The sequence below is a fragment of the Schistocerca americana genome, chromosome 2 (genome assembly GCF_021461395.2).
Source record: "Schistocerca americana isolate TAMUIC-IGC-003095 chromosome 2, iqSchAmer2.1, whole genome shotgun sequence".
Taxonomy (NCBI): Eukaryota; Metazoa; Arthropoda; class Insecta; order Orthoptera; family Acrididae; genus Schistocerca; species Schistocerca americana.
Window position 1 is genome coordinate 207,357,699 of NC_060120.1, and position 18,719 is coordinate 207,376,417.

Consider the following 18,719-nt stretch of genomic DNA (forward strand, 5'->3'; position numbering starts at 1 on the left):
TTCGTTATTGGTCTTTATATTATTCCTTGTAATTGGTGGGTAAAGACGTATCTCATTGGTGTTGAGATTACTTCTTGCCACTGGCGGAAACATGCGAATCAGAAACGGACGCTAGCTGTGACGTAGCACTGCTTATTCGTTGTCGGGTCCGGGCAGCGGCGTGCCCCAGCACAGGGCCCCGCTATCTTGTGTGAGTCGCTTTTCGCGCGCTGTCCGCTATCTAAGGTCTCTCTCTCACTCGGCAGTGTAGCTCAGCACGAAGCCCTGAGGAAGGCCGTTTGCAATAGCGGCCGAAACGTCGGACAATGCGATCAACAACTCAGCACAGTTTCATTGACAAACTTCAAGAGTATTAACAGAAAGGAATTTGTGTTGGCTACATAGATTTGTGCTGACAGCCTTGCCGCAGTGGTAACACCGGTTCCCGTCAGATCGCCGAAGTTAAGCGCTGTCGGGCTGGGCTAGCACTTGGATGGGTGACCATCCGTTCCGCTGAGCGCTGTTGGCAAGCAGGGTGCACTCAGCCCTTGTGAGGCAAACTGAGGAGCTACTTGATTGAGAAGTAGTGGCTTCGGCCTCGGAAACTGACATACGGCCGCGAGAACTGTGTGCTGACCACATGCCCCTCCACATCCGCATCCAGTGACGCCTGTGGGCTAAGGATGACACGACGGCCTGTCGGTACCGTTGGGCCTTCATGGCCTGTTCGGGAGGAGTTTAGTTTAATTTTTACATAGATTTGTAGTCGCCTGATTTTCTATCACCAGCCTAATGATGCATTGTTCTCTTACAGCTATTGTACCATATAACTCCCCCCGGATGCGATAAAACACTTTCCGTTAAGGTTCGTGCTTTTATGTAGCGTTTTTATCTTTATATTTTCTCGTCAAGTATCCTTCACTTACACACTTAAGTCACCGATTTAATTTCTGACGTTGTCTCATCTTCTCCAGCCACATGAAGAAAAGTGGGGGACAGATGTCAGTTTTCTTCTGGTAAACGTGGAGCATAGTGGACGCAAAGATAACGCGCCATCATGTTCTTATAACAGATTTGCCAAAGTAAATGGTGGGTCACGATACACATTGGCGTGAACTGCGTTATTCATTTAACCCGTCGGTTTATTTTAAATTTTTATTTAAGAAACAATCAAAAGCTTTCTCTTCCGGCAGTCACAAAGAACGACCACAGATTATGCAAAGGTTGGAACATAAATAGTGGCAACTATTTATTCACAACCGATACAAAATACTTACATGTTTGCACCTGTTACTGTCGTTCAAAGTAGTCACCAGTGGTGTGTGGAGCCCGTTGCCAGCGGTGAGGAAGACGTAGTATACCGTTAGCAGAGCCTGTTCTGTTGATGGTGCGAATGGAGCGGTCTACTGCCTGTCGAATCTCTGGAACAGTTCTGAACCGAATGCCACGAAGTGGTTCTTTCATCTTCGGAATCAAATCAAAGTCACAAGAACTTAAGTCCGGGGAGTATGGTGGATGGTACAGTACTTCCCAATCCCATCGACCAAACAGAGCAGCCACAGATTGCGCTGTATGCGTCCGTGCATTGTCGTGCAAAATGAAGGTTGGGTTGCGCAGAAAGTGTCGCCGCTTCTTTCACAAAGCTGGTCGCAGCTGATGCTCCGAAACTAAAAGTAATACTGTGCACTGACGGTCTACCGTGGAGGAACGTAATGCGTTAGGATAACACCATCACACTCGTACACGAGAGTCACCGTAACTTTAGACCGCTCCATTCGCACCCTCAACAGAAAAGGCTCTGCTAACGGTATACTACGCCTTCCACATCGCTGGCAACCGGTTCTACACAACGCTGGTGACTACTTTGAGCGACAGTAACAGGTGCAAACATGTAACTCTTTTGTATCGGTTGTGAATAAATAGTTGCCACTGTTTAAGGTCTAACCCTCGTATGTGTCTATGCAGGAGCAACTTACATCCCACTTAGAACTGACACTAACAGATGCAGGCTCTCCCCACCACCAGATAACGAATGGCCAGACGCTTGGTGCCGTTTAGAGTGGAACCCTCGATGGAGCATTAACCCCATTTTTATGAGACATGACATGATCAAGTTTGTGGAGTACTCTATCTTAATTTTCAATATAAAATTTGTCTAGATTTTCACGTTTATAAAAAAGGTGCTCTGTTTCGATTGCTAACTCATGATTTTCATATTTAAAATAAACAGAAGAAATATTGTACTCTAAAAATTCTACCTACTTACAATATTTACCATATAAAAAGAAAAGAAAATGACAGGGAGCATAGCATCAAAATTTCGTTACAGTGAATAACTCGTCAAATGTAGTACAAACATGTACCATGTCATAAAAATCATTGTGCTTGTATGATGCTACTATTTAGCAAAGAGACAAACTCGCATCTGCTAGAAGGCACAACGGTGTGCACGGTCGCATGATTACAGTTATCGTATAGACAATCATACAAGAACACGGGAAAAGAACGTTGAAAGTTAAATTGTGTGCAGTTAAGGATTACATGTTAACATGATTCTTTACGTTACCCGCAAGTGTTGTAGTCAATTGCAAACAAACCACGGCATCAGTTGCTACTTTGTTTTCTAATGCTAGAACCGGTTTCATCCAGCAGGGACGTTTTCCAAGTGAATATGAACGGCAAACAAACCACGGCATCAGTTGCAGCTTTGTTTTCTAATGCTAGAACCGGTTTCATCCAGCAGGGACGTTTTCCATGTGATTATGAATGCAGCGCCGTGGAGATTCGTTGACGCTGGCCAGTCGTGGTGTTGAAAAAGGAAAACAGCAACTGGTACTGTAACCTGTTTGCAATTACTAATCAACTTGCCAAGAAACACGTAAACGTACTCGTTCAGTACACTGAGGTGTATATTATAATTTTCAGGCTGTTCTAACCGTGCATCACCAAAGACAAAATCAGTTTACAACACTTACGCTAATCACATTACTGGCCTGAAGACGTGCAGAAGTCTTATTTTACGAAACACTAGTGTTATTTGCTATTACTAATGTATGAAAAGTGCACATCAAACGGTTCTAGGAGGGTTGACTGAAAAGTAATGCCTCCACCTTCGTAACTCTTCAACAGTTGGCAACATTGGTATGCGGCAGGTATGACTTGTTCCGTAACCTCTTCTCTACAGCTCCAGTTGGCGGGAAGCCTTGGCATTGAACGGTTGTGTTGTTACAGCGTAAAGTATGGAACCTTGCGGAGAGGGTCAGTCAATGCAATTTAATCAAAGTGCAGTCACTGAATTCTTGACAGCTGAAGATGTCACCCAAAAGGAGATTCATCAGAGAATGAAAGCAGTTTATGGTGATTGTGTTGATGTGAGGTTGGAACATCTGACCTGCGTGACAAACAAAGTGTTGGACTTGCTGTGACAGCAACCACCGAGTTTCACAAGCAAAATGTTGACAGACTGATTCAGGACGATCATCGTATCACTCAGAGAGAAATTAAAGCACAATCGGCATTTCACAAGAACATGTGGGTCACATTGATGCTGACACCTGCAATAAAAGCACACATACTTGAAATTTCCCAGGAACTCCTCTCGCGTTACAAGAATGAAGGTGACGCTTTTCTCCATTCAGTTGTGACAGGAGACGAAACGTGGGTACACCATTACGACCCGGAAACGAAACGCAAAGAGTCGCCCCAGGAAAAGAAATTCAAGACGCAGCCCTCAGCTTGAAAAATCACGGCCAAAGTGTTCTGGGACGCAGACGGTGTTATCAATGTTGATTTCCTTGATCGTGGAACAACAATAAATTCAGAGCGTTACATCACAACGCTGCGAACTCTGAAATGACGGCTAGCAAGGGCTCTAAAGGAAAAGGGTAATGTTTTCCTGCAGCATGACAATGCCAAACCGCACACTTAAGTGCCATCACAGCAGAACTTCAGAGACTGAATCTCAGCACCGTACGGCATCCTCCATACAGTCCAGATTTAGCACCGTCTGACTTCCATCCGTTCCCGATAATGAAAGACGATCTGCGGAGACATCATTATGCTTCTGATGAAGACGTTGAGAGAACTGTGAGACTGTTGTTGCAGAAAATGAGTGTCAACTTCTTCCGTGACGGCTTCATAAAACTTGTTAATCGTTGGCACAAATGTATCCAATTGGCTGGTGATTATGTGGAAAAGTGAATATTGGTAATAAAAGATCATATTCTAAGGATTATTTCTGCGTTTGATTCACTAAACTATTCCCATCCAAACCCAATTAACGAAGGTGAAGGCATTCTTTTCGTTCAGCCCTCGTAGTAAGAAATTCAGGAATGAAGTAGGTGTGGACCACCGATAAATCCCTTAGGATCCTCTTAAACTGAACTTTATTACTAACTGAAGTCGTTATGGCTGCTGGAAATTTCTTGTTAATGTGTGTTTGTGGACCGAAGTAGGTGACTTTAAATTTTTTTGAAGATACTTAAAAACTGTTTCCATGGACTGAACTGTTGACTTGAAAATGAGATACATTATTTACCACAAATTTCATTAACGCATAAGTAAGTGGGAAGCAGTGGTCAGTTTCCTTCGTCTTCCAGGAAACTGACTAGTATTCCGTCTCTAACGGCAAACGGTTAACGTCCACCTTCCCATTAAACTATATCTGACGTGGAGGGAGATTTCCCTAAAAACATCTTTCTTCCAGGCATCAGCATCTTGTTCCTGGCTGTGATCGGTACAGAATTCTAACCAACTTGGCTGAGCAAGAAGTGTACACCAGCATGGATAAGCCGGACTTGTACAACCTCGGGTGTGCTCCCCTCACGCTGCTGGCCGCCAAACAGGTTGACGAGCTGTGGCCGGTCCTCACGTGGCCGAGGCAGCCGCTGCCGGTGCTCGACATTGGCTGCGGGCCCGGTGACGTCGCCAGGAAGGTGGGTTCTTCACTTTCAGTCACGTTACTACTCCATCAGAGCAATCGATGACTAAGCAACTCTCTTGTGTGCTGTAAAGTATCGTCGCTCCTGGATACCTAGGACCACCGAGATAAGGAGGTATACAGAGTGTTCATTTCAACAGAAGACACTGAAGTATCTCGAAACTACACATCGGACCAAAAAATGTTCAAATTCCAATTTGTTTGTCTCGGAGTGAGACATCCAATGATGCCACACTCAACCAGCCACCCAACCCTGTCAATGACTGGTAAGGGCAACTTTGAAATCTTCAGTGGGAACCCCCAGTTTTTGTTGCAGTTTACGATTTTATGGCAAAATCTATATACTTTTGTCTGAAGCATTTCCTTCCTTTCGCCACAGGTGGCGCTGTAATCGGAGGAATAGAAATGGGTGCACTATCGCAATTTGTGACATGGTACTCAAAAGTCCTTGAATATCCAGTGGCATTTGGGAACCCACCTCCATGCTGCGACGTTAGGACAGGCCAGTGTCTCCTAACTTCTAATTGGAAACCCCATTCGCAACGCTGTAGTCCTCCAACCCATCGAACAGGGGACTACTTGACGTGATACTGTGGCCATGGTTCGTGGTGAACACTACTCTACTTTTCCAATTCGAGTAGGTGTTCAAACGTAGTATCGTCAACTTCAGTACACTTAGTGATCCACTTTTCAACTGACCGTAAAGAGGACAGAAGCATAGATGCAGGATTATCAGCATAGGTGTTTCCGATGCTGTCGACCATGTCTTCACGGCCTGTTGGCACTTGCTGATGCAATTTATCTTTTAAATATCCCCACAGGAAGAAATCCGGCGACCTAGCAGACCAATTAACAGGGCCACTTCTCCTGATCCACAGAACAGTGTAAACAACGTTAATACCTCCGGTGTTTCAGTTGCGTAATGTGCCGGGAATCCGTCATACTGAAATCACATACGTTGTTGGACGTCCGGGGCAACGTCTTACAGTTTTTCCGATAGTTCCTGTTTGCGCCCCTTCAACATGCCGTTGGTAAGATACGGACTAATGAGATTGTTCCCTATGACTCCACACCATACGTTATCTGACAGAGGACGCTGATGGTCAACTTGCTGCAACCAGTGGGGATTGTCTTCACTCCAGTAATGCATATTATCCCGGTAACGCAACCATGGTTTGTGAATGTAGACTCACTGGTAAATAGTATATGGGTAAAGAACTTGGGGGTCGGTTGCATTTGTTGACGTGGCCACTTACAAAACACTACTCCGTTATGGAAAACGGTGCCATGAAGTTCTTGATGCAGCGACATGTGGTATGGATAATCCTTATGACAATGCAATATGGTGACAATACTACCTAAGGACATATCGGAATCGCGGTATAATTGCTTGTCCGTGGACTGTGGTGCACTGGCGCTATTACAGCTATTTGATTAGCTTCTCCTTCAAAAACAATTTTATATGCCAGATTACGAGTAAATGGTAGCTTTAACGCGTCGCTGCACAGATTGAGTAAATCAGATCATGTCAATGTTCATTCCGCTCACAGAGAACTCATCACCACCAGCAACAAGGGCTTTCATTTATCACACCCATTTATGAATTTTAATAAAGAAAGCGATATGTAACATCCTATGTACAACAATAGATTTAAGACATTCTGTGGGGTTTCTATTTTACTTGCATATTCCTTGTTCATATCCCGATTTACAGTACCTCCTCGTACGCAACAGGTGCACCAAACTTCAGATACCTATAATAATTAACAATATTATGAAAAGGATAGTTGTTACTCACCGTATACCGGAGCTAAGTCGCAGACAGCCACAACAAAAAGACTGTCAGAAAGTGAGCTTTCGGCTAAGAAGGCATTCGTCGAAAATAAACACACACACACACACACACACACACACACTCCCGCAAACGCAACTCACGCACACATGATCACAGTTTCCGACTATTTTCGATGATGGCCTTATTGGTCGAAAGCACATTTTCTGACAGTCTTTTTGTTGTGCCTATCTCCGCTATATAGTGAGTAACAACTGTCCTTTTCATAATAATGTTACGTTCTATCTTGAATTTTCCATTGTGTATTAACAGATCAATGTATCCTTTTCCAATGCAAGAAAAAACATGGTGCTCCCGATTAAGCAGGGATTCTTCATGCAAGCTGTTAAAAAATTATCCCATAGTTTGAGTGGTAATAGTGTGGTCCAAACCAAGACAATAATATCCAGTAAACATGGGATCCAAAATGCATCCATTAAGAGCTGTGACCACTTGTTCAGTATTAGAGATTTTTTTCACACGAGCCTATATGAACAAATGCTCATAGAACTTAAGGCATTCCTTTTGGAGCCCATGTATATTGGACTGTTTTCTTGTTTTAGTCCATACTGCAACCTCGCAATGCATAGTACGATTTTTTTAACATCCTGTATAGCGAAACATTGGCCTGTGCGTTCGGGACTCAAGCTGTGAGGGTTCCATACAAACTTAATTTTTATCCTGAACTGACGCGGCATGTACACCGAGAGATTTTTATTCAACAAATACGTCGTGAAAGACTTCGTAGCCATATTGTATACAGATAGTTCATCCATCTCGGAAATCGAGAATCTCGGCGATTTTTGCCTGTTATCAACATTGATACTGGCAAAGTATTGGTCCCAGGGATTCCAGTACCTTCGAGAATGTTTTAATTTCAAGTCTGGAGTCAGATAGCAAGCGAGAAAAAGACATTTTTTCCGTGATATAATAACAAATTAACAATTTACTGATTGTTTTCTTATCTTGTACTGTGAAATCTTGCTTCTTGCCAAATTTCATGATTCTACGTCAACGGGAAAGAAGTATAGGTTTTGATAGATGAGTGTGCGAATGCCAAAAAGTTTGACACAAATGGTCCTACTTTGGATTTCACTGACTTAGAAGCTTCATTGCTGCTGGTAAACCTTTCGGGGTATAATGTCGTGATCCACGAAACTGTTCTGCTCCTGGCGTTCCCTCCAGAATTGGGCTGGACATCTCCAGAGGTGTTGCTCCTCCGTTGAGACTTGAGTCGTGAAAGAGCAACGCCTCTAAAGACGTCCAGCTCAGGGTAGAACGTCAGGAACAGAAGACGACAACATTATACCTCGAAGGATTTAACAGGAGTGTGTCATCCGGTCCTGAAAGCCTCCTTTCTGTCATTAGATGCTTCACTTTTTTACACCGTCAAGGGACAGTAGGCCTCAGTATGTGACATAAATGTGCACTTGGTAGACCTTAGTATGTGACATAAACTGGAACTTGATATGTTTACCCGTTGTTGACAAAAATGGTTTTTCACAGTAGGGTAGACAGACAGACAGAAAAGTAATCCAACAGGGCTTCCATTTTATCGACTGAAGAAAGGAACCCTAAAAAGAAACCAATTGTACGTAGATTGTGTTTTCGCCAGTTTATGGACAGTGTTCTGACACAAAGACACACGAATCTGAAAACGAATACAGCTCAAACACATCCGATGTTCCGCACACACGCGTTAAACCCTTGCTGAGGGCATAGGCCCCACAAGCACATCCCGTGTACTCAGGAGCCGGACACAACCGATGCAGTTCGCAAAATATGGGCGGGTTTTCAAATAGACACCGTTTGATGATGCGCCGCTTGAACTGCCTGTTAGTTGTCGCAGGGTTGACAGAAACAGTCTGAAAAGCTTGTAGGGGTGTTGCAAGGTAGGCTGTACTGAGAAATAAATGCTGAGAACAAAATTCATACGTTACGGCAAGTCCGATTTAATTAGCAATTCAAGCACTTCCACGAGGAAAAGTGCGGTAATGCACAGACATCTGTGAGTTAGCACTTCTTCAAATGCTCATCACCTGTTAAACTGTGTTTTTTCCGGAAGTTATAAATTTAAGCAAGGTGAGCAGAAGCTACGCCTGTGCTGTCTTTCAACGGCTTGTTTAGCTAACTTCAATAATAACAAAATTGGAAACAATTAATAATTATTTCTCAGAGCAACCTACCCTGCAACACCCTTACAAGCTTTTAAGACTGTTCCCGACAGCTTTGTACATCTTTCAGGCCTTAGCTGGCCCGGTGAGCTATGTTCCATGGCACATCGCGGCGAGCCACCCTAATGTACCAGGTCACGGCACACGAACTGGACGATCTGGAATCTGAACTGTACCCTCCATTCGACAACTGTGGCCTCTTCTATCAATCCCCTCTTTTCTCAATCCTCGATAAGTCTGGAAGTCGCACTCAGCACGCTGTTTATCGCTTTGTGTCCTCGAAGAAACGGAAGCGCCGATTATCTTTACCAGCTGTGTAGCTTAGAAGAGCAAATTAGAAAGCATATTTCTGCACTGGCAGATTTTAGCTCCGCGGCTGCCACCGGGTACGAAGCTGGTGGCCTGCGACATCAGCACAAAGATGCTGGAGTTCTGCAGGCAGCACAACGCGCTGCCGGGCACCATCACGTACGAGCAGCTGGACGTGGTTCAGCCCGACCTGGAGAACTCCGCCGTGTGGCAGTACGCGCCCTTCGGCAAGGTGTTCTGTTTGCTGCTGCTGCATTGGGTGCCCGACAACAGGTGTGTGCTCAGTTTGTCGCCCTATCCCATACCGCACAACAGCTGGCCTGCCTTATTTCTCCGATTGTAGTACAAGAGGGGTTACACTCGATCACTCCAGCTATGGATTGCTGTTGTGGTACTTCCACCAGTAAGAAATACCATAACAATCAATCATACATTTTCTTCAACAATTTTTTAAGTTTATCCATATTTATCTCTTTTGTTATTGATAAAACTAGGTTATGTAAGGCTTGTTGTCAGACTGCAAGAAGAATGTCTTATGTATTAAAACGGAGTCACAGAGCAGCATGTAACTACGAGGGCAAGTCAAAAGGTAAAGATCACTGTTCAAAATAGAAATAAACTATTTTATGTTCAGGGCAGCTGCAGCTGTTGAAATGTATGACGTTAGGAAGAAGTCCGCTAACAGTAGGTGAAATTCTTGTTCATTAAAACTCAGTGAGTTTCGCTGCCTAAAGCCACATCGTCAGGTGCAACATACGTTGTAAAAAGCAAAGTACAGTGTCAGCAAATTTTGTGAATATTAAAATTAATAAAGGAATGTCTAAAATATAGCCACAACTTAAAAAGATTGCAGGAATATCCGTCGCTCCTAGTTAAAATTAATTGTTCTGTGAATATCGTCAATACTACTGCGTGCTGTGTTCCTTAAAATTTGCCTGCATAAAAAAAGACGGAAGAAAATATTTTATAGTGAGTGGACGCTAAAAGTTTTTAAATAAGTCCGGATTGGCGTTGAAAAATTGTCACTGCTAACATGATTAGCCGCGACACTACGCAGATTACTGTGTGGAAAGTGTCAGGTGGCAGTGTCTTACCAGTGTGACAGCAGAGCAGGACAAAGCAAAAGCACGACCGACGAAGAGAGACTAGCTGGCTGGCGGAACGGAAGTTACCCATATGGATAGTGTGACGTCATGTACTGATGACTAGGAGCGGTAGGTCGATACCTTTACACACGAGAATAATACACAATTTTATTAGGTACTAACACCTAATCGTACAAACAGTCAAAATTAGCAAGAATGATATGGTGCTTTAATGCCAATTGGTTATTCAACGTGAATTGTGCGTTTTCTTTCTAACATATTCAAAATGAGGCTTTTTTCTTTCTTTTGGAATATTTTTAAATTTCTGAACGGCTTGTGATGCTGTGTCCCTCTTCGATAAGTGCGTTGTTATTTAAGATAAGGTGTTCCTGAAATCTGTAATGGCCTACCGGTTTGTCCTATATATTTCTTACGGCAGTCATTGCATGTAATGCAGTATACGCCCGCTTTTTTATGTTTATTTCCCACGGCTTTTTCCTTGTGCCTGAGTTTTTTGCTTGTATCCGAAAATGGTTCTGAGCACTATGGGACTCAACTGCTGAGGTCATTAATCCCCTAGAACTTAGAACTAGTTAAACCTAACTAACCTAAGGACATCACAAACATCCATGCCCGAGGCAGGATTCGAACCTGCGACCGTAGCGGTCTTGCGGTTCCAGACTGCAGCGCCTTTAACCGCACGGCCACTTCGGCCGGCCCGAAAATGTAGAATACGTTGAAGTAATGTTTTTACATCTCATACGTTTGCAAATTTTTTCGCGTACTGCACCCAGATATGGTATTCTAAAAAAAGAAAAATAGAGCGTTCCTTTGTCTCCTCAGCTGGTGTTTTGCTTTGTCCTTCACCGAGCTGTCCTGACTCACACCGGATGGACACTGCCACCTAATACTTTCCACATAGTAATCTGCATACTGCCGCGATTAATCGTGTTAGCAGTGACAATTTCTATCGGCAATCCAATCCCTTCTTGAAAACTTTTAGCGTCCGCTCACTATAAAATATTTTATTTTTTATGTTTAGATGGAGACAGATTTTAAAGGATGGAGCACGCCTCTGCTCTCCCGTTAGAAACGACTTCCTTTTACGAGAAGAGGGGACGGCACATGTTCGACTAGCAAACTGGTAGAAAAATAAAAGCTGCAAAGGCGTGCCATTTACTGAATATGTTCCTTCTGGATATGCAGAAAGAACCACAAAAGTTCATCATTCGCTACAGGTTGTTCTGCAATATCTTTGAACGAGAGACTACGGGGAGAGTAGTGTAGCTCTAGAAACTGCAAAACTACTCTGGAGGAAATAAACTCCTCTGGTCTCTACGAGACACGAAAAAAATCTCATTCACGCTTTCAACTCAACGGAAAAAGAAGGAAAGGACACTATAGATGGGTACAGGGGAGAAGCTGCTGGTTTCATTAAAAATAAAACAGCATATCCCGTTGTGGCTTCTCCCCCACCTCCCCCCGCCGTCCACAGTATCGGCATCTATTCGAGCTGTGTGATATAGCTGAAGAAAATGAAGACAACATGATCGTTATGAAATAATATTAGGAGAGTTGTTGGACGTGAAAACGTATCCTTTTCATCGTGCCAGAATGAGAATTTCAAAGAAATCACAATGGGATGCAGTGACAGTAAAAAAAATGCCGTCGATAGCGCATTAGCTGCAAAATTCAGGAGCAGGGTTCTTCCCTGTCCCTAAGAGTCCATTAGAAGAACATGTGGCTTTGATACCGGGCTATGTACAACAATGGTATATTCGTATGATAAATTTAAAAACTCTTTCATTAATCGGTTGGAGGATAGACATCTTATATTTTTAGAAAAACTGTTCTCTGCCCCTAAAAAGTAGTAATTGTACAATTAGTCTATAATTTAATGCAACATTTGAAGCCACGGGAACAAAAAAGCTGTAGTCAGTAATTTTTTTATGGAATTAATGAAGTGCCATTCTGAATTTTCACCAAGGTGTGCTCAATCTGCTGGTTTTCAAATAGCACAAGATGTTAACAGAGAGCAAGGAATGGTTACATTGAAGACCTATAACGACACTGAATTTACCGTTACATGTAATTTCATTTTTGTGCTCACATTTACAACGTTATCGTTCTCATAATGTGTTCGGCGTTGTGAACAGCAAGTTCAAGCCTGTTAATTTAACTTCGTTTGCATAATGTGAAATTAAAAACACCTTATTTTGTGTAGGTTTTTAGTATTATTGTTGTAAATTTTCACCACAAAATAGTTTTGTTGTAATTCGTTCATTTGATTCTTACAAAAAACCAGAAAGTCTTATGTGTCCTCCACTGGGGCAACGCCTCCTAAGACATTAATATTTTCACAGGCGCGCTGTCCAGAACATTCACAAGCTGTTGGTGCCTGGAGGAGAGGCTGTCTTCAGCATAATAGCTAACATGGTGTTTTACACAGCGTTTGAAGAAATGGCGAAAGACTCGCGTTGGGCGCGGTACATGCAGGTAACCCTTAGGTCTACCCGATATTCTCCTAAATCTTAGAAATACTTGGGAAATTATGTTTAATAATTCTAAAAATGCCCTACTTCAGGAGAAGTCAACTTGTTTGGCCTGCCACCCACTTTTGTTTCTGTGTTAGGTTCTTGTTCAATTGATAATTCAAATGAACGCAGTTCCCTCGAACTGTACAAACAAATAAGTTACAATAAATTTTGTGGCCAATGCAAAGAGTTTGCTATAAATTTAAAAATTTATTTCAGCAGATCCCATAAACACTTTTTCCTGGTGCCTTTTGTCAGCCTCAACTGGTATTTAAAGCAAAATAGTGCACCAGATGTGCTTAAAAGGAAATGTGAAAGTCCGTAGGTCGTCTCGTGTACCTCCATACAACGTAGGTAACAATGTAAAATATCTAACTTGTGAGCGCTGATGCGTCAAGTAAGTCACTGTTCGACAGATACGAGGGCTTGTAGAAAAGTAATGCCTCCGAATTTTTAATTCTGTGCTCTATACTGGTAGAGGTACTAAAGGTCTGGCTTATTTCTCAGTCGACTGACGTAAGATGGATTCGAATTGTAGCGTGTAAAATAGCGGTATGTACCGCAACTATGTCGGTGCGTAAGAAACTATGTGTTGTAATGGAGTGTCTAACCGCAGACAACGTGCATCCAATTGAAATTCATAGAAGAATGAAAGCTATGTATGGTGATGATTGTATCGACATCACTAACGTCCGACGCTGGGCTGTTCGTGCTCGTAATGACGGGTGTAAAAATCGTCGAAGGAGACCAAGAGGTGAATACAGTAAGTAGATTCAGAACCATGTAGTCTGCAGTATTTATTTGGGTATAAAGAGACTTGCACAGTGTAGAATAGCATGGAGAGCTGCATCAAACCAGTCTTCGGACAGAAGGCCACAATAACAACAACCTCATTGTGAGTGACAGAGCACAATCTCTTTCCAAAGCTTAAAGAACAGCTTAGAAGACTTCGCTTTGATAGCGATGAAGCAGTGTAATTAGAGGTAAGGTTTTCATTCCGTCAGAAAGTCAAATATTCTACAATGACTGATCAACAAACTGGCCTCTCGTTGGGGGAATGCCTTCGTCACCAAGGTGACTGCGTTGAGAAATAAGTCCATAGACATGAAAAATAATGAAGTAGATATTAATAAAGTTTGTTTTATTTAAAATGTTTTGCGAGTTTTCGTATTAAAAAAGTTCGGAGACATTCAAGTTCAGCACATCCTCGGAAATACCATTCTCGACTGAACTCTAGCCACAACCCTAGCGGGTATCCCGGGAGCAGTGATCAGTACTGAGGAATATGACAGGAACGATCATTCGAAGCAACAATGCCCAGTAAGCAATGAATGTAAAATTCATGCTTTATGAGCCTTGAGCACCTGTTCATCTTCGATACAGTGAAACCAATCGCACATCGACAACGACCATATACTCTGCGACTTACGCAGAATCGTCACTGGAGAGTGGGACAAACTGGACCAGAGCAGGCTTCATAATCTCATCGAAGATGCATAAGCGAAGGTTTCAAGTCTGTACATATTAACGTTGGCCCAGGAATGCAGTGAAAAACCTCCAGGGGGAAGCAGAGGATTTTGTCCTGTGTGTTTGATTTGGTGATCTGAACACATCCCAAATGAAAACAATCGCATGCTTCAGGCCAATTTTTCTTTTCTGTCCCGTGAATTTCCAAATAAAAGGGCGATGCACAACATTTGTTGTTGCGTGTATTTTTCGAGAAAATAAATGCAGATGTTTCGAAGTGTTTGGGTGACAATTTGCCCATTCTTTCATTTCTCCAGAGAGTGGAGAATTCAGCATACGTCCTTTGCCCAGAACATCTGCTATGAATTTCGCCTTGATCATTAATAATAAACTTTATCATCATTGCTTTTTCTCAATTCTGTTACAATATGTAGATTTTATGTTAGTAAAACGGATTGCTCTTCATATCCTCACTTCGAGAGCCAAACTGCTGAGCAGACAGCTCTCACAACGCAACCACTTTTGGCGCTGAGGTGTCATCAAGAGCAACCACTCGTGACAGACGAGACTTGTTACACTAGTACAACGCCATAGGTCCTGCAGTAGACTCACTTGTCACGAGTAGTCAATGGAGAAAACAAAATCGTTCACGTAAAAGGGGCTTTAGACATAATCTGCCGAGACTTTCCAAAATAACCAGTTCTTAGCAGCCGAATCTGCACTAGTATATCATTATGATTTCTACAGGGTGAGAATTATTGAACTATTTGAATAAAACGTAAATTAGGTACAAACTACGGCGTGCACACAATTTATTCAACATATGAACGTCACTACAAATATTCGGATTTAGATTACGACATGTTCGATATTGCAGCCGTCATTGGCGATGGTGTGGCGCAGACGAATAACGAAATTCTGCATGACCCGCTTAAGTGTCGGAACAGCGGTGCTGTCGATGACCTCCTGAATGGCTGTTTGCAGCTCAGAGATGGTTTTGGGGTTATTGCTGCAAACGTGTCATTAATATAGCCCCACAAAAAGGTGTCGCATGTGTTCTGATCCAGAGAATATGGTGGCCAGTTGAGGCCCATGCAGTGGCTTCTGAGTACCTGTGAGCCATAATGTGTGTCCCCAAAGTGCTCTTCCAGAACATCAAACACTCTCTTGTTTCGATGGGGTCGAGCTCCGTCTCTCACGAACCATATCTTGTCGAAATGAGGGTCACATTGTATAATGGAGATGGAATCATCTTCCAAAACTGTCACGTGCCGTTCGGTAGTCACCGTGGCATCAACCATCAACGAATATCGAACCGACAATCCGTGACCGGACATTGCCCACCACAGAGTCACGTGCTGAGAGCGAAGAGACTTCTCGATCGCGAAATGTGGATTATCAGTCCCCCAAACGCGTTTATTTTGGTTACTGACGAACCCATCCAAATGACGGTGGCCTTCGTTGCTAAGACAAACAACAATGCGCATGCTAATTCCCATCATGCTACGCAGCCAACAGTGCAGTTTGAACTTCCTAACGCAAACCATTCAGCGAACCTATGACGTTTTTCATTCCATGTAGTTCAATAATTGACCCCCCCCCCCCCCCCCCCCGTATATCACTAAGGTTAGCTAAATTCTAATGCGCGCTTTTGCGCTGATTAATTCAAGATGTTACAATAAGATGTGAATGAAGTGTTTCTCACTCGGGATATTTCCACACCATCACATGTAGACATAATTTAACTTTGTTTATTTGAACAAGTAAACTTCGAACACAAGTAGTCACTATTTCTGAAGCAGCGCAACAGAAGAAAATAAACGTTTTCCAGCGATTCTTCCTAGTATTGTGAAGGAAAGTTTCATCACAAATAACTGTTCTTAAACGAAACCGGTATAAATTCTTGAGAGCTTAGATTACGTTCTCGCGAGCAATGAAAAGTCTGTCTTAGAAAACAAAGTACGTATGCAAAGTTGTATCTCACGGGCAGTACGATTTCTCCACGGCGCGGAACACAAAGGCTCTGAGCGCAGGTCGCGGGTGACGTCCCATCTGAGGCTGTATCCAAATAGTGGTGGTACTTGAGTCGCTGGCTGGCGAAGACAGAACTGGCTCTAGCCGGCTCCGTGCTGGGAGAAATACTCGAGCGGCGGGAGGTTATAATTTCCCTATTGGCTAGTGAAGCTGCAGCGAATGCAGCAAGAGATACGTGTCTGGAGTGACGCCTGTTCTGCGCCCTCTAGCTGCTTACCGGGAGACTCTCTGTGGATTGAGCAAGATAGGCGGGAACCAGCATGACCGCAGGTGTTGGACTGACGATAACACGCTGAACAGAGATGCGTTGCGGGTTGGTGGAGTCGCAGGCGAATCCGAGATAGACACCAGTTTACAGAAAGTTCTCCCATAAACGATAACAAATATAATTAGAATGACTGCACAGTCTTACTAAATTATTAAAACTGCCTAAAATTACTGCTAGGAAACCAAGAGGCGTATCATTCCTATGGTAAATTACGTCCCCTTTCTGCTAGCACAGACTTCTTGTAACTCATGCATCTGACTCCTTGATTGTTATTTCATAACGTTTCGTTAACAAGATTTCTAAGATTTATCTGTTACCATTATCTTCGCCTCAATGAATCTCCGTTAATTTTATATGCTACTGATACAATTATAATAAAATATTCAGTATGTCGACCTCTTTAAGAGGATATATTATGGTTTTCTGAGCTTTCATGGTGCAGGAACACTAACACAAAAGTAAATCGCTTCGAATACGAGCATCACACATAATCAGATGACTAGTAGACGGGCGTTCCAGCCACGTATATGTATGTGTCATGTAGTCCCATAAGTCCGCTTATTATCGAAAGTACAATCGCTTGCGATATCATGCAATATTTGTGACTGGAATGAAGATTTGTTGGTAGGGACGACGCACGTGCTACCTGGGACGGATGATCATCAACAGATTAAGAAAGAAATAGAGCTGTGAACCAGAGACAAGACCTAGCTGTTCATATTTTAAAGTAACTACCTGGCAGAAAAATCTAATAGTAACTTCAGAAGTTATGCAGCTGTTGCAGTAGCCCGTAACAAAATACTATCACAGAAAGGATTACAGATATCAGCCACAGCTTTTTAAGAATTAATATCGAGAACTTGTTTCAAAAGTTCAGAGATGTAAAACTGTGCACTTCACGAATTGAAAAACGTATTATCTTACGATTGCAGTATCAATGAGTCCCAACTGTAATGTTCTTGCACGAATATCTGGGTATCACAACTACAAGGAGCACGAAATGGTATGACTGCATAGGTCAGTCATTTGTAAACTAGATGGCGGAATTCAGTTCATTGATAGGGCAATAGGAAAATGCAACCAGTCTACAGAGAAGTCTGTTTACGAAACTATTGTGTGACCCATCCGTAGTATAACTTGTGCCAGTTCGAGCACAACCTGCATTGTTGCCAGATTTCCCTCCCTTATGACAGTGTGCTCTTTTACCAGGTATTCCCCTATCCCTACACCTCCACCTACTCCACCACCGTCCCTTTTACCTCATATATACCATGGACGTAGGGCAACTGAAGTGTAATTTCGAACTAGATACCACTAGTTACTAGAACTCTGCAGAATGTGATATACCTTATTTCGTATTTGTTACATTGCAGACAAATCGTAAAATTAATCAGTTACTTGACTCTTCATTATTCGACCATGTTAACCTACCCTACAGAAAGAATGAAGAAACGTAATTTTCCCACAGGGAATGTGGAATACTAATCAACCAAATAGTTTTCTCAAAGTATACAATCCATTTCTTGATTTTAAACGACTTACACTACTGAAATCAGACACTGACATTTCTCTATATAACTTCACAAGAAACTGTCCTATCTATGCGATTAACGTCATTCATAGAAAGAATATTGTAAGTTCACAGAAAACGACTATGAAAGTTTGCTTGGAACTTTTAGTGAAAAAATTTCTACAGATATACTTACTGAAAGCTTTCAACTTTATAAGTGAATAAAAGATTAGAGAAAGTTTAAGAAATCTTTACATCATGTTTTCATTTCACTTTGAAATATTTTCAGAACGATAGAGATAATAAAAACTGGGTAATGTTAATTAGAAAATGATTATTCATTGTATTTTTTTCTGAATAGTTCTTTTTATGTCGATGATTTTAGCATTTTGAATTTCCAAAATCGGTTAATATTGGCGTGAGATCGATGGACAGCACTGGTTGCAGGCCAAGCATCCTTCAGTTGTCACTGGGAGCTTCAACTTGTATTTTATTCACCAGCGTGTGGCTTCTAGATAAACGTAGTACTGACGTAGAGCAGTAATTTACGTCAGTGCAAACGAGGTCAAGCGTTGAGTGAATTTACGTC

At 42.4% G+C, this 18,719-nt stretch overlaps 1 protein-coding gene and 1 pseudogene across 1 annotated transcript in view; both read left to right on the forward strand.

The window, feature by feature from the left end:
* Nucleotides 1-390: 390 nt before the first annotated feature.
* Nucleotides 391-508, forward strand: LOC124597155 (annotated as a pseudogene).
* Nucleotides 509-4,760: 4,252 nt separating this feature from the next.
* Nucleotides 4,761-18,719, forward strand: part of LOC124593893 (juvenile hormone acid O-methyltransferase-like) — a 134,328-nt gene continuing 120,369 nt past the window's right edge. Inside the window, exons 1-3 of the mRNA XM_047132239.1 lie at nt 4,761-4,913; nt 9,285-9,505; nt 12,681-12,813. Of these exons, the coding sequence (XP_046988195.1) occupies nt 4,761-4,913; nt 9,285-9,505; nt 12,681-12,813 (507 nt within the window). The remainder of the gene's footprint in view (nt 4,914-9,284; nt 9,506-12,680; nt 12,814-18,719) is intronic.